This window comes from Pleurodeles waltl, chromosome 12 (genome assembly GCF_031143425.1).
Source record: "Pleurodeles waltl isolate 20211129_DDA chromosome 12, aPleWal1.hap1.20221129, whole genome shotgun sequence".
In the NCBI taxonomy this organism is placed as follows: Eukaryota; Metazoa; Chordata; class Amphibia; order Caudata; family Salamandridae; genus Pleurodeles; species Pleurodeles waltl.
This window is the reverse complement of record NC_090451.1, coordinates 541,539,443-541,560,738: the sequence shown is the minus strand read 5'-3', so window position 1 is coordinate 541,560,738 and position 21,296 is coordinate 541,539,443. Positions and strand designations below refer to the sequence as shown.

General features: G+C 42.1%; 1 protein-coding gene across 1 annotated transcript; it reads right to left on the bottom strand.

The window, feature by feature from the left end:
- Positions 1–1,893: 1,893 nt before the first annotated feature.
- On the bottom strand, positions 1,894–15,379 carry LOC138268154 (chymotrypsin-like protease CTRL-1). Its single transcript, XM_069217576.1, has 7 exons — positions 15,249–15,379; positions 12,692–12,795; positions 10,075–10,154; positions 9,295–9,373; positions 6,574–6,754; positions 5,533–5,666; positions 1,894–2,274 (listed from the first exon to the last, which is right to left on the bottom strand). Exons 1-7 carry the CDS (start codon positions 15,298–15,300, stop codon positions 2,113–2,115), a joined length of 792 nt encoding a protein of 263 aa, XP_069073677.1. The 5' UTR covers positions 15,301–15,379; the 3' UTR covers positions 1,894–2,112.
- Positions 15,380–21,296: the final 5,917 nt, after the last annotated feature.

The window sequence follows — 21,296 nt, the reverse complement described above, 5'->3', positions numbered from 1 at the left end:
TTGTTCACACACATACGCACATCCATTCACAACACTCATCAGCATTCAAACAAAAACGCACGCACCAAACATTCATTTAAAAAACACACACACTTAACTTCCGCTCGGAGGTCACAGCCCAGGAGGGTTGTCCCAACTTCATCACACCGTGGGATGGGGTCAGTGAGACTGCTGACCCCACCCCACTCTGTGACGAGGTGTCACTGATTGACACTCGCCCTGGGCGCTTCAGGACTCAAACCTGAAGAGCCCAGGTCGAAGTCAATGAGTGACGGTTCCCCTCGTCACCGAGGGGAAGGGCCTTGAGGCACCTTTGCTGAGCTAAGGAGGTCACACCCAGAGGAGCTGTGACCTCTTCAGCCCAGCAAAGTTCAGCTCAGACAGCCAGGAGTCTGGGCAAATCGCGCATGTCTCACTCCTGGCTGCCTGAGCTGAACATGAAGAGTGTCTGTCAGGTTAACCTTTGTTCAGCCTGACAGGCATGCTTCATGAGGGGCAAAAGGTGGGGGGGCGTGGCCCCTCTGCCCTAAAGGACGGGCTGGGCTGCAGGCTAGACTTTGCATGTTGTTGTGACATCTTCTGCTCCTGCCTGCCATTAAGGATCCTCAGCCATTTTGCTGCCACTCCCAGTCACCTTTAGGAGTAATCCTATTTTTGGATTGTGGTGTGACTTGATTACTTCATAATTCTGTATTTTCATGAATTAGAATTTACTATATCAGGTCTTTAATGTTTTTGATGGAAAAATATTGTATAATGGTTACATTTCTGGATCCAGGACATAGTTCTAATCAAGTACCTCCAACCGGACTAAACTTTGTGGTACTGGGCAAATGTATTTTTCTGTATGTACTTCATTTGTCTTAGTTGACAGGAGTGAAGTGGTTAAAACAAGAAGGCAATCAGTATTGAATTATATGCAGATTAATTTATGTTTTTATTGAGAGGTAAATCCATCGGGGAAGTACATAAAGGAAAGTTCATATCACAACTTATGGAGTCAATCAGAGGTGCCTGGTATGTAAAGGCCCAACCGCCAATCTATACTCGTGGTAGGGCTCTAAATTTCTTGCATTCTGTGCTCCATTTATATTTTCGTGTCTGATACTTCTACATTAGACCTGTTTAATCAAAGAGCCCTGCACTAAATTACATCCACCCAGTGACTATACTGCAATTGTTCGAGGGTTGTGTAAAAGTAGCAAAGAGGAACTTCACCAATCCTTACTGAAACTTCACCAGCTTGAAGACGGTAAAGGTTTCTTAGCATATGCAAAGTCCTGAAACAAGTAGGTTTTGGTAGAAGAAAACATTTCCAAACTCTACCTTTTGCAAGAGAAGTTTCTAACAAGAAAGGTATTCCCATAAGAATTATCCTATTTTTTACAAACCTTTACAAAACTTTGCAGCAGAATTATAATTCTGCATACTATTATTATATACCCATCATGTATACTACTTTCCAGTAACAGAAGCCACCTACATGTCAAATTCCTGTCACTGGTGTATATAATCAAATGAAGTCTCTTTCACTCCTACATTGATGTACTTGCAGCTATCATTCTGATGTTACTGACCTCATTTGCTGTAATGGGCTCTCATTGATTCTGGCCTCATTGACCTCATGCATTCCAAATGGACCTCACTCATTTCCACATCATTTGATCAAATCACACCAATGAAGTCTAAAGTGCCAATCCTTCTCATATCATCGGTCTCACCCACTCAGCTGGAGACTCACTCACTTGAAAATATAAGTTTTACTCGCTAGTATGGCGTTACGCTTCTAAAAGTGACTACTTGCATACATATATTTAATTTAGGTGCTCAAATGGCTTTGATAATCCGGTGCTATGTTTTTAATCAGAAATGATAGATGCCTGCAAAATGGAATTTGATTCCAACAATTAAAATTTAATTGTCATTCTTCCTTATTGTACAGTAAATAAAAGTATCAGGTGAGTCTTGATTGTGGAAGAAAGACTGAAGAACTGCTTCAACTGACATTGATTGTTGCATTTCTGGCTATTTGTGAAAGCACTGTGTTTCTGGTGTTTCAAAGCCATGGTGTGATATGTGATCCTCTATTTCTCACGTCTCACTCTTGCTTCTTTAGTTGGAGGCAACAACTCTGTCGATCCAGCTACGCAGGTAGGTCACACGGGCATACATGGCAGGTGCCCTCACATTACAGTTTTGTGTTCCCCAGGAGACAATGCCAATGAGGTTCCAGGCTGATCCTTTCTGGCACACCAAGGGGCCACCAGAGTCACCCTGCAATAGGAAACAAGATGTTAGCTATTTTTAAATTGACCACTTTTGAACTGTGAGGAGAGAAACGTAGATACTCCTGGACTGTATTCCACCAAAATATCGACCACAGAATATTATGGGACCAAAATAGCATAGAAAAATATTGTGGACAAAAGTAAAGTAAAGTATAGTCAAAGTAAGTTTACATAGATAAGTATAAGTTTAATTAATTTCACTACACATATGTGTACCTTGACAATATATATATATCATCAAGTTATTTAGAAGGGGAGTTAAGAATAGTAAATATATACTTAGCTAAACACACTTTCTCGATATTTTGGTACTCTATATTCAGACCTCTACGTTTTGACCCCTCAATATTTTTGGCCTCAATAGTCTTTCATACAAGCCTCCTGGACAATGTGTGGTACAGTGATATGTTGTTTTCATGAAGTCGAAGTAGGTATTGTTATCTGTGTGAGTTTCACACCAATAGAAAATCAAAAGTCTCTCCAGCAAAGAATGGAAAGGTGGGTACTTATTGTGTTTGTTCCCTAATTCTTTCCAAAGTGACTTATATGAATACATTGAGTTTACTGAGTGAACATCACATGTTACAAACGTCTCTGATGTTCATGGAGTTTTCTCAACGGTCATCTGGGTTATAAGGACTTCCAGTCAATCAGCCATGGTTTACAAGGCAATTCTGCAAGGAAGTGATGCCAGCAGGAGTGGCAATAGATATCACTGCTAGATGGGACTTCAATCCTGATGTTATTTGCATCGGCCTCATGGCCACACAATTGTCTTCTCCAATGGGAGGCACCAGTAGCTTTGCCATCAGTGACACCATCTTCCCCCATGTCTAAATAAGGTGGGGGAAGGTCGAGGTTGACGTACAGGATACCCTCTGTTTTAGCAGGTGTCTTAACAGTTCCCATACCTCAACAAACCTCTTAGACTTTCAAAAGTAAGGTGTTGCTTTTAAGGACATTGAGACTGCACACAAGTGCACTTAAAAACGCCTACTTTAAAACAACGTTTTTAAAAGAAATCATAGATAGTTCTGCAAATAACTAGCGCTTGGAGCAAATAGTGCCTGATTGTTAACAGTAGAAAGAAACCCAACTTACTTTAATGCAGTACTTGCTCCATACTTTAGAATGTCACTGAAAACAAAAGGCTCAGAAAACTCTGGTGCTATGCGGTGTGAACCATGAAATGCTTCATTTAAAGTTTGGCAGAAAGGATACTTCATCACAAATGTGGTGGATGCCCTGTCAGTCACTTAAAAACTGCATTATAGCTTATGGCACTTCCAATACAGCACACAGGATATCTGTCACATTTGAGGGTATACTCCATTCGCCAGACTCTAAATATAGCTTTAGGTTTTGCTCTCTAAAAAGACGTAGGGGGTTATTACAACTTTGGAGGAGGTGTTAATCCGCCCCAAAAGTGACGGTGAAGTGACGGATATACCACCAGCCGTATTACGAGTCCATTATATCCTATGGAACTCGTAATACGGCTGGTGGTATATCCGTCACTTTTGGGACAGATTAACACCTCCTCCAAAGTTGTAATAGCCCCCATAATGTGTTCAATATTTCATTGTATACCTGAAAACAGTTTTAGAAATAGAAAAAGTATTTGCCATGTGTGCTTTGTTTAGGACCTGTGGAAGATCCTAATGGCTCATTCAGACTAACCTTGTAACACTGGTTCACTTCCTTCATGATATCACCGGACGGCTCTTAGTGCTGTGGCCTCCTGTGGCCGTGACTAGGAACCTAGCAACACATGTAGCCTCCTGTGCTTCCTGCCAGGCCTGTGGTGCAGCTTCACCCCAACTCTGTCATCGATTAAAATTATTTCATTACTCTGCCATATTTCACCCCACTTCGAGATCTCATGGGCAGAGATAACCAAAAGGGTCCTACTTTGCTGAACCTATGCTACCCCTTGAGGATCTTTAGAGACTCAGAGTAGAAAGACTCTAGTCATCAAAATCACTAATATAGGGTCACTGAATTAAAACTGAAGAAGGTATAAGAGAGCCTGACAATGCTGTGAGGCCTGAGTGATGGTGTCCCAGTTTGACTATGTGGCACAATTTTTTCTGGGTTAAAGGAGAGAAGAGAATGTCTGGGTAACTCACTGCGATCAAGGTTTGTTTCATTTTAAAGTCTGGAGAGAGGTCAAGAAGCATGCCATGATGTCATTAAACACATGGAATAAAGTTGTGTTGATACCATGAGAGTGAGAAGATGATCATGGGTGGAATGATAAGTTACAGGATTGGGTGCAGGAGGCAATCTGTTACAAACATTGCTGCAGCTGTTCTATGGTCACTTTTTCCTGAGATCTTTTTTGCAATCATCAGATTACCAGCCGAGATATAGTTTTCTACCAGACCTTGGTCAAGGAGATTTGTTTTTTCCAGTTGACTGAAGGCTGTGTTTACAGATATTGGTCAAAGTGATGGGATTTTTCTAGTATACTAAAAGCTGTGTTTATAGGTATTGGTGGTGTGACTTTGTTTGACTGACTTATAAGAAATGTGTTTGTGTGATATGTAAGATGTGGCGTATTTGAAGAAGCTTAATGGGAAAATTGAAACGGATTTCTGTTATTGTGAGACTGTACAGGAGAGGTCAGTGAGAGTGTCTTCATTCTATGAGAGTGTCACGTATTTTTTATTACCAAGCTGTGGGGCATCAGTCATAACAACTCTGGAGGATGACTTTGCTAGTGAAATTACAACTCTCGAAAGACTTTTAGGAGGATTAAAAAGTTAAGTACCTCTCTCCATGAAATAGTGCATATCTCTGAATGTTCTTCTTAATATTTATGCAGTGTAGTCCTGTTGCCTTGACTTGTCCTGATGGCCATTGGATTTTCTCCTTTATTTTAATTAGGAGTGGTCACGCTATAGGAGGATGATAGCTCAATAAACAAGTCTTTTTCTTTTTCATGGTGTCTACATGCTGAATGCATGAGGGTGCATATGTTGAACCCAGCATAACCATTGTAATGTTTCAAATCCATCACCGAGGTGAATTGATAGTGCGGTTGAGAGTACATTTTAACAAATGCCATGCAAGGTAAATGATGTACATTCCTGAGAATAAGTTGAGGCATTTTATTGTATGATAGCCTTAGGTTAGCGTACATCAGAACTCCCTGGGGCTCCATTGCGTCTACCAAGAGCGCATTAATCATTCAACATGTGATAAGATACTATGTAATGATCACATGGGACATCTACTGTACCTGGCAGGAAGAGACCCCCGAGGCCCCAGCACAGATCATGGCTTCAGTGATCTGGGTGCCCCAGTATTGCTTGCACTGAGTTACGGTGACCAGTGGAAGTGCCACTTGCTGCAACCGGGCAGGACTTGCGTTGGCTGTAAAGAAAACAAAAAATAATCGTTAGATATTGAGTACTTTTCTAGTTTGTAAAAACATCAGTCAATCAAACGTAAGGGTGCAAATGGCATGGTCTCAGAGAGACAGCAAGGCAAACTCAGGTGAGGTGTTTTATGTTTCAGTACACCTGTTCCAGTAGCAGTGATTTCAAAACAGTATTGCAAGCATTTAATTGGTCATTGTGATGGAAATCCTACCCAAGGCTGTCTGCAGGCTGCTATCATGGTTTGCTATGATGAGGCCAGCTTTACACTTGGAAGACACCGGATTTTGAAAACTAGATGTGTCACTGTGGTGAGGTCCAAGGCGGGGCACTAGAGAACAAAGATGGTGGCTGTCTACAAGGCACACTCTATCTAGTTAGTGGAGTGGCTGGAATGCAGGAGTAGTTTATATCACACTTCCGTCCCAAGAAGCAAGAATAGGGATGTAAGCAGGTTTGACATGCCAGTACACAAGTCAAACATGTGCATTATGGGTGACTGGGAAAGTTAAAACAATCACATGTAGCCTGAGTCACAGATAGAACCACGGTATTTGGCTAAATGCCTCACTGCAGTTCTAAAAGCTCTGACAGAGATTCACAGGGGTCAGCATATACTAAATACTTCTATTTCCCAGGTGAAACCTATTGTTCTTAGGATGACAAGCCATCTCAGAAGACAGACCCTCTAGGGCATAGTGTTATGGTTTCCCTCTTGTGTAATAATGATGTTGCCATAGACTGGTGTCCACTCAACACAAGAGGTCTTGAGAAAGGCCCTCCTGTACTATTCGGCATCTATGATGTCAACAAGGTAGTTGTGTGAATCGCAGGTGCAGCGATGTCGTTCATGAGAAAACTTAACACAGTTTCTTTATACTGATATGACGCTAAGTACTTACTAGTGCCACTTGTGCGTCCCCAGCCGGTGGTGACACACTTGATCCCCTGTGGGAGAACATCACTTGGTTCTGCTAGACACACGGGTGAAACACGTGAATTCAGAGTGGCTGGAGAGGAGAGCTTCAGCAGGGTGATGTCATTGTTCATGGTTCTGGGGTTCCAGTTGGGGTGAGTGACGGTCTGATAGAGAGAGCAAAGCAAGGGTTGGTAGTCAGTCAGGGTTATAACATGGAAGAGCAGCACTCTGACCTCTATCACATGAGTATGTGAGCTTATTAGAAACCCCATTGAAGCAGTCTGTATGTTGCTTGAAGGGACCAGTGATCACTGATCAGTCACCTGCTATAAAACAGTAACAATAGAAGCTTTCATGCCTAACATCACCCTTGCTGCTCGATTTATGAGGGAAATGGTACTTCGGGTGAAACACTCTTTGATTTGTCAAAGAGAGCGAGGGCGCATCTAAAGAGGTGTTTCATGTCAAGTCTAATCGGGTCATTAAATCATCACGGGTAGGCCATTAACCCAACACGTCAGCACACATGAGATTGGAATGTACTAGGGAACGTGCTGTACCTTCAGAAAATTCGCATCTCGAAACTTTGACAGCATCGCAGGTGAAGTATGTGCAGTACTGCATATTTTTATCTCGTGTGGTCTCTTCTTTCTATGAAAATGTGTAGCAACTAAGAGGAAATCGTGCCTCTAGCAATTAATGGTTGTGCGAAAGAGGGTGTTTTTTTCAGATAAAATCTGGAGCAAGACATTGCAGTAGATGTTGTCTTAAATACTTTAGAAGACAGTCCTACCACAGGATATGGGGACTCTTTTTGTATCCGAAAAAGCAATGTGTTCAGTAACCAAGATATATACAGTATATAAGTCCAAGATATAAGCAAAAGGAGACAAATCACACCCATATCTTTGCGTTGTGTGAAAGCATCTAAACACTATGACAAAATACTGGTGAACCGCTAAAATGAAGCTCACCCTCTAGAGGCCAGTCTTGTACTTTTGTATACAAATGATGCGATTGGCTTACCTTCCAGTAAACAAACAGCACACAAAAGAGGGTTTCCGTTTGTTGGCATTGAGACTAGAAAACGTAATAGGACATTCATGCCTCCACTTTAAATTGAAATTTATTTTGTTGTGGTAAAAGGGAATTCTGAAGGTTTAAATTACTTTAGCAGCCATTCCGTCACTTTGAACGCTCTTGGTCTAAGGACTAAAACCGTTGAACTTAGGCCCAGATTTAAGAGGGCCTAGCACCATTCTAACGCACCATCAGCATAATTTTTATATGTTAATGTGGCGTTAGAAGGCCAAAAACACGGCACCATATTTACAAAATGGCACGATGCATGCATTGTGCCACTTTGTAACCCTTTGTGCACCATTATGCTTATGACAGGCATAATGTATGCAAAGAGGGTGTTCCCCCATTAGGGGGGCAAAAAATGGCACGAAGAAATCTAAGATATTTCCTTGTACCATTTTTTTCAGCACTTTTAACACGTGCTCAGAGCAGGCATTAAAAGGAGGCTCCAATTGGTTTCAATTGGGTTCTGGGTGCTTTTCAGGATTACCGTCAACATTTCTGATGCTAATCCTGCAAAGCGCCAGACTAGCGTAAAAAATTCTGACACTAGTACCCCTAACTATCGCCATGATGCACCGTATTTTAAATATGGCACACACATGGTGGCATTAGGGGGGCGCTAAGGGGCGCTGGGAAAGTGGTGCTGCACTATTTGCACCGCCATTTTTCATAAATCTGCCTCTCATTATTTGCTTATACCCCAGCTTAACTGATGTGAAAAGGAAATATTTAAGATTTATCTTCAGGGATTCAGGTCGTGGAACAGTTTGTGATGCTACTGTCTATTGCTTTAACACTAGTATTTTAATGTTCATGATCGACTATATTTTATTACTGCGGTTAAAATGTTAACTTCTTGATGCATACATTTAGCTACTTACCTTGTTCTCATATAATGTTGGGTTATATTTTTTATTTTATGTTGTTATAATAAGACTGTGAATAAATGTTTTTAGCTTCTACATAAACTTGGCCAGCCAATGTTATTTCCTTATTGACGTGTTATATTGTAAACGATTTATGATCTATACAATAAATGTATACCATACCAAGCCTCCACAGCAGAGAGACAGGCAGGCACCTACATTTGAAGAACATAGAAGGAAGTGTAGACACAAAATAATTGGAAGTCATTTGCATAGAAGTGTGACTTTTAGAGGAAAGTATGATAAAGTATAAATAGGAAAATAAAATAATGCATATTCATGGTAAAATCTTTTCTCTAGAAACATGCTAAATGATTGCCCTTGTCAGTGCTTGTTTTTAACCCTACATCTGCTGACACTTTTGGTCATTTTATGTCATTGTCTTTCTACTTATAAACATCACATGTAATGAGAAGTTACCATCCAATTTTTCCCCCCGCTTTCAGTGAGATAGTACTCACATTCCGAAGGCATTACCATCAAGCCTGGAAGTCCTGAGACACAACATGAACCTAAATTGCTTGCATGTGAAAAGGTAAATGGTCCAAAACATATTTTATGGTGTGCACTCAAAACTTCCAGTGCATGCTGTAATTTACTCCACTTCATGGTACTTACATGTCACCTGCACCATGCTCACAGCGTTGATGCTGTGCCTCATGCAGTCTGAACTCAAAGGTACTTTGACTCACCAAGGCAATGGACTTGACTTGAATCTGCTCAGCATTTGAGGAACGGTCGTGTTCACCAAGGATAACCCGATGGTTGCGACTGTCAGCAAGAAAGAAGGATGTAGTTTCAAGGTACATCACAGTCTCCAAACCTCTCCCTTTTCCCCTCTCTTCCCCAGCCAGTCAAATGTCAATCAGAACATAGTTACATTTTAAAGACCAAGCTGAGTTACTAACGCATTGATGAGTGGTCCCCTTCAAACCCTTTTCCACTTTTGTTGGCCACCATATCGTATTGTTGTACAAGTTTTATTGAGCCCTGGCCAAAGACCAAAGGTTGCTAGAACCATACATCTCCAACTTGTGTGCTGAAGTTCTGGTTTTGAAGATCACATAAGTTCCCTCAACACATTATTATTTCTGTTCCTTTGAATTGTATTTATTTGGTGCAACTGTTCCTTAGGTCCATTTAAGATAATGGGTTCCCCAACAACCAGTGGCTGTTAATCACATTAGGATATCTGATCAAGAAGATAAACAGTTGGGGCTGGAGTCAAATTATTTTAATAATTTCACATACTCTGTGACCTTGAGTACATTACTTGATGTTCCAATTTCTCTATTGTTTGTGGAAAGGTTGCCTGTGCTAGCTTTAGGTGAATTAAAAATAGCATCATCCATTCATGCCAATGACTGGAATCTGGAATGAAAGATAGCACTGGGCCATGACTATCATATTTACATTGTTTCACATTAAAAGCTCCCTCCCTTAATCTTGCTGTCTTTTCAGTAGGCACTTACTTCACATTGCAGTGAGCAGCTGTGACGACCCAGTACTGGCTGATAAGGGATGCACCGCAGAAATGGAAACCACTGCCATCCTGAGGGGTAATCGAGAGAAAGAAAGTGCATGAGTAGGCTCAGGAGCCTGTCATTGAAGACACAGAACAAGAAAGAGTATCTCAGAAGGGTCAGCAAGGAGGGTGCTATCGTCAAGGGACTATGAGTGACATTAAAGATAACACAAGATTAATTCTTGTCATTTGCGCTGCAACTAGGAGCACCTAAGGGAACAATCTACATCCTTCCCTCAACACCTTCATCCACAAACATTCTCTTTCACCCTCATCCCAAACGTCTTGCAATGCTTTTCTCACTCCCTTGCCAATTCTTCCTAGTCAAGCAGATCCACCTTTGACTTCAGTTCATGGATTGATGCCACTGATACACCTCTTGGCGAGCATTGATATTTGCTCATCCCATTATCACTGCTACCACATCGCTTTCCCTATCCACATCCAGAAACCCATTTGCAAGCCTATTGCTCTCCTAGGAAGCTTACCCAAGCATCCTCAAGCCTACACGTGATATATGTTGCATATTTCATGATTACAGAGAGAAATTCGGTCTAACAGCTTCACAGTTCGTAGCACATGTAGGAGTTCTGGGAGAGGGTTGGTAGAAATGGAAATGTTTATCAGATGTGCCTCAGATACACAAGGTTCAGCGAGTTGTGTATGACCTTGGTGAATGATTACATCAAGTTACAATGGCATGTGTAACTCAAAGCCAGTGCAGATACGTAAATGTATTCTGTAGCAACAGGAATGTCAGAGAAACCGTGATGATGGGCATGAACATAAGTGGCATCAGTATCTGAGGACATGATGCTCATGAGAGTACAAATAAACATTTGCCACTGCATTATGGGTACAACGCATTAGTAACCTATTCGAATGGGCTCAACCATCTTGCATTTTTCTGACAGTTTGGGAAACCCAAGTGTAACTTTCTTCCTTCGAGGAGTATGCGATAGGTTTGGTATTTTGCCAGCTGATCGCTATCTGCATAATGATTATTGCAGGCAATACCAACTATCACTTGCTGTAGATGTGCTTGCTGGGTCTCGTACCCAGAGTCGAATGAGATTGATATTTTAAGCACAGGCCCTAATATGTAAATTCAGCCGGGTTTCTGGCAAAAAGAGAATAAGCTGAAGCTTGAAAGCTAGTAATGGCAAGTTCTAAAAAAATTTAGCAGCTGGAAATACTTGACAGTGGTGCTATGGGCCTTCAAGGTGCACTTAACTAGCCCGTGGCAATCTAGAGAAACCTGGAATCAGGTGTTATGATAGTTATGCATAAGGCTAGTGTCTTTTGGGGATAATCACCCCCAAACCTCCAAACATTGAACACTACAGACCATGCCAAAGGTTTTGAAATCCACGTATGCCGCCTTTGCTTTCCAGCCGCCAAAACAGTTGTGACCTAATCATAAACTCATTTTAGAATTACATCAGAAAATGTAATGCCTAAAAACATCAATATTCAACAGAGTCAAGAGACCCTGAACTCAGCAACACCCTCTCTTTTGATGGCTTTACCACCCTCCAGCTCCCTAAGGACATTGCCAAGAAAGTTCTCTAGGACTTCAGACTCTATCAGCCCTGGGAATCAGATCATGTTACTGCTACTGAAGGACAACACTGACCTACTAGTCCAGTGGCTGCAATTAGGAGTTCCTAACTCACATATAGTTGTATCCCAGAAACCTACTAGGAATCAGTTTTTACTCCTGTCCTGGTGAGATCTAAATCTCATTAAAATAAACCCAAAGGGAAAATATCCGTTTATTTGTTGCTCCTCAGGACATTCAAAATACGTTAAAATCAGTCCTCTCCCAGCCTTGACACTTCATAGAATCCTGCCACAAATACCTCTCTTGTGAGTAAGTTTAAGACTTAGGGCCATATGTATAAACACATTTTCCCATTGACACAGAATGGGAAAAACCCTTTGCTACATCTGGCCCTTACTTCGTTGTGCAGTTAAGAAAGCTTTCATCACCATCTGGGATATAATCTAGGCCACAGCAGGCAGGACCTATATTTGATCATCCTGTTTCCAATGTTGTGTCACTATCCTCCTGGAATACTTAGTGTCAGCATCTGGTTTCACTGGTACTCATGTGCATAGTTCTACTAAATATCAAACGTACCACTGGAATATGTTTCAGAATGCCAGACCTTCTACTCGACTACTTGTGGACCCTGCATTGGTTCCTGGTTAAGGAAATGATTCAACTTAAACTATAGTTTTTCCTCTGGCATACGCTCCTCTTCCATGCCCAGGTTTGAAAATCATAACATCACACGTACATTATAAAGTTCAGCCAGCCACTGCTCAGTGTTAGGTTCATTATCTAGGTTGGTGACCTAAGAAAAAAGACCATTGGTGGTTCCAGAAACATAAACCCCGAAACTGCAACCTCTAGCTTCCAGGACCAAGCAAGACACGTGGCATTCAGAAAGTCAAATGTCTAATGTGCTAGGACGCGTCAGGGCCTTATCTGCACAACTCATAATGTATTAGTACACGTTGATGGGGAGAGACCACACAAGGCAGTAAGTGTGAATTACCTGAAGGGACACCTGCCAGGGCCAGGAGCCAGGCACCGCAGTCTCGCCGTTCACTATTCTGTTGTAGTTGCTCACTTTTGGTGGGATGGCGGGAACTCCACAGCCTGCAAACAAGAGGAACGTTTTAATGTGTCTATGGAAAAGGGTGAAGTGAATGTTTTCTCAGACACTGAAAGGTGGAATAAGACTGTGGGAGGGAAAATCATTTAAACACATATGAATTTATTTACACATAGGATATTGCACTTTGTATAATTATATATGCAGAAATGTCTCCATATGCTTACATTTTTTTATTTTTCTTTACCTAATTATACCTGCAAACGTGCGGCTACAGAGGGTTTCGTTGTACTCTCTGTAAAAAACTTTGAATACAAAAAATTCGAAAATTGGCGCCCATGCAAGGCCGTACTCCTGCAAATGCAGATTGTTAACATTTTTAAAGATTCAAGCCCTTAAAATTGTACCCATTCAACTTTCCTCCTGTTGCTTTGTCTGCAGAATACCTAAAAATCTTCACCTGTGCCGCTGCAATTGGACTGAGGAATGAGCCACAGTTTGAAAATGACTTTTTTCTCATTTTGCCCGATTTCTCTAAATAACAGCGTTCTACGGGATGTTATTTTCTAAAAGACTTATATTAGACAGAGAACAGTCAGGGCATAACTTTTTAATTTAACAATCCTAGCACCAACCTTCAAGTTATTTCGCAGCTTAAACTAATAATTCATTTTTTTTCTAAACGTCTGAAAGTTTAAAAATGTTTAATTAAACATCTCGATCATTTTGAACGCCTAAAATCCAGATTTTTTTTTTAACACCTGGATAACTTCAATGAAATGTATTAATAATTCTAAACGTTTACAACTCATAAGTAATAACTTAACTAACAGTCATACTTGTTCACTATCGTTTTAGAGGTATAGCACTATTGTAACATTTTATGTGGTTTATCTTTTTCACCTTTTTTTTTTATTAATTAACATTCTTCCACCACTCTCTAATAACTTTTAGCAAATAGTAACAGTTAATTTATTACATATATTGCACCAATTAGGGTGCGATTTAGCACAAACTTTACAAGATTGCATTGATCGCACCGGTGCAAATGCAATTTGGAACAGCGAGCGTTACAGAATGCACTTATTGTACAGATTATTCAGCGCAAATTTCGTTTTTTTACACTTTTAGGTGATAGAAAAGTATTCCTCTTTTTTTATACCTCCAAACTACATTTTTAAATTTAAGTAAACACATGGGCACTCCTGATTAGATGTTATAAACATGTGGCTACCTCATGTAATTTGTGTCTCCTAGATTTTTGGTACCTGTATCTTTGGTGCCAGTGATCGATTTCACTATGGCCGCTTTGAAATGAAATCCTTCTGATCACTCAACATATATCATACTAGCCCTAGGCACATTGACCTATCCAAGTACTTCAGACAATGCTTGTTCTGTCCTCTGCACGTGTGGTTAGCAAAGGGGACACATTGTAATAACCCTCATAGAGATTCTGTAAAGAAAACTTCTCCCCTTGGTACGTTCATGCCCTTGAGGTGACCTCCACTTTTATCACCACCATATGCCCTGAATGCTGACTGTCCCCTTTTATTCCCATTAGCTCTGCACACTGCAACCAATACTCATCACTCTATGGACTACTCCATTGCGACTTATAATGCGTTTTGACTTTTCTTATTGCTGGTCCTTTAGCTTATGCTCAGAATAATGTCTTCCGTTTCTGCCTCACTCTCGGTATTCCACCCCCAACCAAGTGCACCATGGAGTGACTATGCGGGCGTCAGTATAATCAGTACATCTTGTTACTGTTGTCCATGTCTTCAGCCATCAATTCTCCAGCTATCTCTGCCTCCTTTCTTGTGTGCCACCCACCCAAGCTAAGCACTTTATTATATAAAGAGAATTCATCCCTCTAAGGCCTCATTATGAGTGGCCGATGGAAGATGTGATGATTATTCCATAAAACGGAGATACAGATTTAACAGCTGCAATAACTAACATCTACTACAAGTTCTGCCCTTCCAAATGCAGCATAACATGCGGATTGTAGTCTGTTACTTGCCAAACCCCACATGCACCAGTATTCACCGGCCCTTATCGCAGAAATGTACCTAGGAAAAAATTGAAGGGGATGTGCTAATTGCTCAGGAACCTGGAACTCCAATCCCTGTGCAAACAGTAGTTTGCACAGGAAATGGAAAATAACTTTGTTATTCGTAATGATGACCTCGGTCACTGTCTATCTTGACCCCAGTATGCATCCATTGTGCAGATTATTTTTATGAGATTTCCGTCTTCAACAGCCGTTCTCTCTCAGAGTTCCCAGCTTTTCTCTGCATTGTCGCTAGTTTGCGTTCTTCACACTTGTATCAAGTGGGAACCAGAAATCAGAAACGGAATAAGCATTCTGTTTGAAAGTCAGAGGCAGCGGGGATTTTGGAACGTAGACGGTAACTGACCCAATCCCCCAACACACCTGCAAAGACAAACTCACCCCACTCATTTCCATCCACCAAACACGAGCCAAACCTACCATATGTGCTGCCAAGCAGGGCCAAGCCGACGAGAACCAGAAGTGCCGCCATGTCTGCTCCTCAGTACCAAACTAGTACCTGTTCTCTGCGAGCCGCCGTTTTTATAGAGCTGAGGCCTGCCGCTCTCCTTCATTGTCTCCTCACTCTAACAAGGTCATTCGTTTGCTAAGGCTATTTTCCACAGACCTTGAGTAGGAATGCACCCAATTTAGACATTGATTTGAAGAAATGTGTTTCAGCTCTGTTTTTTCCCACTGGTTCATTTCTGTGGAGACGCTCAATGGCCGTGAGCAGACATGTGCTTTGCGTCCTCGCTCAAGTCACATGCGCGGCTCACCACCACCAGCGTAGGTACAGATAAACAACAGCTGATAACAGGTTTTTTCACAAGAGGTACTGGGAGCAAATGTGAATTTCCCAAGTCCTGTCACTGTGACTGGAGGGCTAGGACTGCTCTACCACGTCTATGGTAAACCTCAGCCCTCCTTCAGGAACTATCAGGCCATGACAGTGAGGGTCTACACCGCTGCCTCACCTGATGTCATCCATTGTCTCCGATAAAACCCTAATGCTTTGCACAACTTCACTGCCAAATGTCCTCTTCCTCGAGCACTCCCAAAGTGTCCTATTTACCACTTTTACAAATTTACTCTTCTCTATATATAAATATATTTTCCCTTTTTACACCTGTGATCATTGTCTTCATCCTTTCAAATCTTCAAAACTCTTGTTTACCGATTGTTTTTGGTGTTTCATATCGTAATGACGCTGAGGTTGGATGCCTTTTCTTGGAAGATTTCACATGGTTCAGTCATAACAGCTTACAATTTAGACCAAAACACATTCATTACTGGCCATTCCCCTTTGTCTATACTTATTCTGGTATAAATCATTTATATGAGGCCAGCGGCAAGGCAGGAACTTCTTGGCACCAATGGTTGTCGTTTCTGATGCAACAAGTAATCTGATTGGCTGGCAACACTTCAGTAACCTGTAATGTATAACAACAAAATATGAAAAAGTGACAAGGGAATATTGTGCAGCCATGCTACTGGGTTTGGCACTTTCTGAGTCAACTGGCGATGCTCCACGGTCAATTGTGCCAATTTGTGACAACAGCGCACTGCAATAAGCTTTGGATGAAGTGTTTTGGGAGGCTTTAGATTTTAGCTTGAGATCAGACAAGACTATGTTCTTCAGAAGTGCTCATTTGTGGAGACTTAGGAACATTACAAAGGTTATATATCAGTAATCCTTTTCGTGAGGAAAAGAAACACAAGAGTTGAAGACCTGCAATAAAAATGCAGAAATTAAACAAATATATGATATACAGACATATCAAGATGGAGAGAATCCATTGTTTGGAAAACATCCTTCAGGAACAACATTGGTTAGTGTATACAATTGTAGTTGCATTTAGACACCACTCATATCCATGACAAGGCACCAAAGTTCAATTGCAGATGTGTAGCACGTTACTCTGTGGGAGTGCTATGATTGGAACAGTGTGTGTCCAGGATGTGGTCTGCCTTGGTAGTATGAATTGTAAGGCATTAGACTAAAAATGGACTCCTACTAAGTTATTATTGGTTACTCTAGGCATTAATCTTAGGTGAAAAGAAATCAAGAATAAGATGCTTAAGCTTTAGAGCACGTGTATGGATGGGTAGAGAGTGAGAGGTAATTGAGGCCTATGTGGAAAGTATTTTTGTGTCATGTGTGTTTGACAGAGAAATCTTCACCCGTGTCACTGCAGACATAAAGACGCACAAGCAGAAGTATTTAAGAAATGTGTGAGAATTTACAGCATCATGCAAGCATGCAGATACCTACCATATGAGAGTGGTGTGCATCATATAATTTAAACCCCTTAGAGAACCAGAAAAAAATGGTGGTGCATGCTTCAAATGAGTACTGCAGAAACTCTGGAGAGAACACGTGGGTGGCCAAGGAAAAGCCCATTAGATTTTGCATTAATACAACCAGTCATAATGCATGGTTTGGTTGTCCTTCCAAGGGCTTTTTACAACCAACCACAGTACATACTTTGAGATCTGCTAACAGAAATGCACTAATCGTGTACGTAAGATCTAATGGAACCAATGTTCTTTTTTTATCTTTTACCATCCTTGTCAATGACCACATGCGCTGGACCATTAAGGCCAGCCGTACAAATGGGTAAAAGGGAGTGAGATAAGGAAGAAACCAGAGACACAGGACGCCACACTCCGTCTCATCACTTCAGGGTGAAGGAGGACTGTGGGTTGTAGTGGATCTCGATAAGTCAAAGAGAGGCAGTAAGTAACTTGAAATTGAATGCTGAACATACCTGGAATTGTGAAGTCATATACCTTTATTATAAAGAGATATTACTATCTCTTTATGCTTTGACCAGTATTTACCCTAATGTATTGAGCCAATGAGGTAAATCAAGGCTTGAAAGACACCACAATATTGGGGTCACGAGGTCAACAAAGGTGCAAAATTAAGTGCAGCCTGTGTATGTAATCTATGGATTAAGAAAATAAACTAATCTGTTCAGGCCTTTTGTTGGAGCACTGCCATGGTGGAGCCAGACACCTGCTCAGATGGATGACTACACTGTGTCTCAGTGATATCTGGAGACTATGGAATCCCAGACACAGACAGTACACACACACATTAGCTGCCCACCATATCATGCATAGATCGACATGATCCTGGCACCTGCCAACGATTTTCTGGAGGTCTCCTAAGTACAAATTCTCCCACGGGGAATCTCTGATTGCACCACAGTTCTTTTGCAGATAGCGGCTACAAACTCAAACTCATATTCCATGTGGAGGCTCAATGCGTGGCACCTCCAGGACAAGGTTTACACTGCTGCTGTGGAGCAAGAAATATGGACTTACTTCCAGCTTAACAAAGGCACAGTGTGCTCTGTAGACACCCTCTGGGGGGACTATAAGGCTACTTAGCGTATGCTAAGAGCCTTCTCCAGCAGAAGAAAAAGGTGACACAATGACAGTTAACCTAACTTGAGGCTCGCTCCATCCGACTGAAACTGCAACTTTCCACAGATCCTCAAGAGGCCATAGCCAGACAGTTGACGTTGATCCAAGAAGAGATCTGGCTCATATTGCTTGATGCGGTGAAACAGATCTGGTGTGCATATGCTGCCTGCGTCTACGGATGGAGAGACAAAAACTGAAAACTGCTCTATTGGTATCCCGTCCTTTGGCAGGCAGAATCATACCTGAAATATTGGATCCTAATGGCTGCTTCCATCGGGTCTCTCACGTCATTGCCCAAATGTTTGCTGCTTACTATGCTCAATTGTACAACATAGTCTTCCACCCTTTGATTGAGGTAACATCCCTACTTTTGGACAAAGTGCCTCCCCTCCGGCTTTCCCCACTGAGGTGCAGGAGATGGACTAGCCCCTCACAGTTGAGGAGATTAAGGCCGCTGTCTCAACCATGGAACCGGCAAGACACCCGGCCCAGATGGCTACCCCACAGAGTTGTATGCCAAATAAAGGAAAGTACTTGTTCCCCAACTACTGAACCTTTACAAAAAAGCAACAGAAGTGGACTCCTTTCCACAGAATATCAACCAGGCCACCATTGTGGTCATAGCAAAGGCCAAACCTCTATCCACCTCTTGTGCGTATTACCGCCCCATCTCTCTGATTAATGGAGAAGTCAAAATCCTTGCCCACATTCTGGCCTCCCACCTTAGACATGTTCTCCAGGCTCTCATACATCCAGACCAGTGGAGGTTTATGCCAGCCATGAGTACGAGACACTGTCTAAGGCAACTGCATGTGGCCCTCGTCCATTGCCACCTCTTCCAGCCTCATTTAGCCTTGCTCCTCATTGACTTTGAGAAGGCAGTTGATACTGTGGACTGGGGCTATCTTTCCCAGGATTTGAAGAGAGCTGGCTTTGGTCCGCGCTTTCATGGTTTTGTACAGGTGCTCTATTCCAACCCTACTGCCCACATGCAGATCAACGTGGTGATCTCAGATTAATTCCCTATATGCCGGGGGATCCGGCAAGGCCATTTTCTGTTCTACTCCCTCTTTGCGTTAGCAATCAAACCCCTTGCCAGACTCATTTGCTGCAATACAAAGGTCCGCTGATGGGAATGAGACATTGACCATGAGGATCGTATTCCTTTATATGCAGATGATGTTCTTCTGTTTTAGTCCAAACCTGCTACCAGTGGCCCCTGTTGTCTCTAGATCTTGCATTTCTGTTCAGAGGACTTCAGCTTATGCATTACCCCGACTAAATAGATTTGTGTACCATTATTGCCATAGCGGAGCTGCATGACCTGATAGACCTCCATCCCAGTGTGTCGCCTGAGCTTTTAATGCTTGGGAATTTAGGTGGCTTTCCTCCCTGAGCTTACATGGTCCCTTAAAATCCCAGCTATGACTGGTAGAATTAAAGTAGACTTACTGAAGCGGAGGTCTCTCCTGCTGAACATGATGGGCTGAATTGCTTTAAATAAACTGATGGTACTGCCACAAATCCTTTATCGCTTTCAAATCATTCTGCAGATTATACCTCGCCGCTGGTTCTGTGATATAAACCCGCTGGCCCTCTTCTTCCTACGGCATAATTTAAGCCAGCGCCTAGCATATGTCCACTGCCAGTGCACTCCTTATGATGGGTGTCTTGGGATGGCCAGCCTTTACCTGTATTTTCTGGCATCACAGCTGCTGGCTATCATTGACTGGGTAAACAGAGGATGGTCAGACCCAGCCTACGGAGTGGAGCTCAACTCAATAGGGATTTACCGTACTATGGCGATGCTATATCACCACGATGTCCCCACTGTTCTATTGGAAGTGACTCGTATGGCCTTTCTCGGGTAGAGGGCTGCCTTGAGACATACTGGTTGGAACTCTAAACTCACCCATCAGACTCCATTATGGCAGAGTACATGGCTGAGTGAAGTCGTGGGGCTGGAGGGCTTTCATCGCTGGGACACCATTGGCATCACACAGCTGGGAGATGTTTGGTCTGGTACACATATGTACTCTTTTCAAGAATGTCAAACTGAATATGCACCGTCCATGACCCAATTCCATAAATATCTGCAGCTATGGCATGCACTTCACTCACACATCCCACACATCACATCACTTCCCTGGTCTAGCCCCATTGAGGCTAAACTCATGATGGGTGCACTAGGGAGGAGTGCGTTTCACAAATATATCACTCACTGGTTGTCAATGCCCCTGACACTTTAACTTGTCTCAGAACGCAGTGGGAGGGCCCGTTGGGTCCTCTGGAGTACAAGGACTGGCGAGACACAGTGATGGCACTTCGAGTAATCACAACATGTTCTGAACTGTGCCTTGTTCAAAAATATTACTTGTCCTCTGATTATCTCACCTCTGAGCATCTGTTTAAAGCAGGCCTCCTAGCGAACCCAAAATGTTCACAATGTAGGCCCCTGCGGAATTCTATCATGTGGGTTGGTCATGTCCTGTCCTAAAGCAATATTTGTAAGACATAGTTACAGAACTGTCAGTGGTGTTGGGATGGGAGGTGGAACCCCTGCTGCTGCTATTGTTGGGAGTAATTGAGGGTGTGGGTAGTACATGGGCCAACTGAACACTATTGGGCATAGCCACTGTGGTGGACAAACTATACATAGCTTCCTGGTGGCAAGCTCCTGAACCGTCTATGTTAACCCAATGGCAACAGACTATAGATCGATGTGCCCAGCATGGGCATCAAGAGTATTCACATAGTACGTGTATCCGCCAGTAAACTGACTTTCTGCTTCATTGTGGGGCATCATGGGTGCTACTGATTGCCTTATTGCATGCAAATGACTGATTATGATGTTATGCTTGATAGGGATGTGACCTGTATTGTGATGACAGCAATACAATCAATAGAATTGTTTATAAAAAAAAATCCTGAGAAACAAAGAACAAAAAACAAAGCTTTGGTATTACTGCCTGTAAATATTTCCAGGGGGATAAATTTCCCTTTGGCACAATAATCAGCCACTGTGAGGGTCCCCACCTTTGTCTAAAATTTTAA

Excerpts from the sequence above, each read along its gene's own strand:
- LOC138268154 (XM_069217576.1), bottom strand. The coding sequence starts at position 15,300 with ATGGCGGCACTTCTGGTTCTCGTCGGCTTGGCCCTGCTTGGCAGCACA. Across the intron at positions 12,796-15,248 it reads CCTGCTTGGCAGCACATATG|GCTGTGGAGTTCCCGCCATC; the intron begins GTAGGTTTGGCT and ends TCTTGTTTGCAG. Across the intron at positions 5,667-6,573 it reads GGGACGCACAAGTGGCACTA|CCAACGCAAGTCCTGCCCGG; the intron begins GTAAGTACTTAG and ends TTTTCTTTACAG.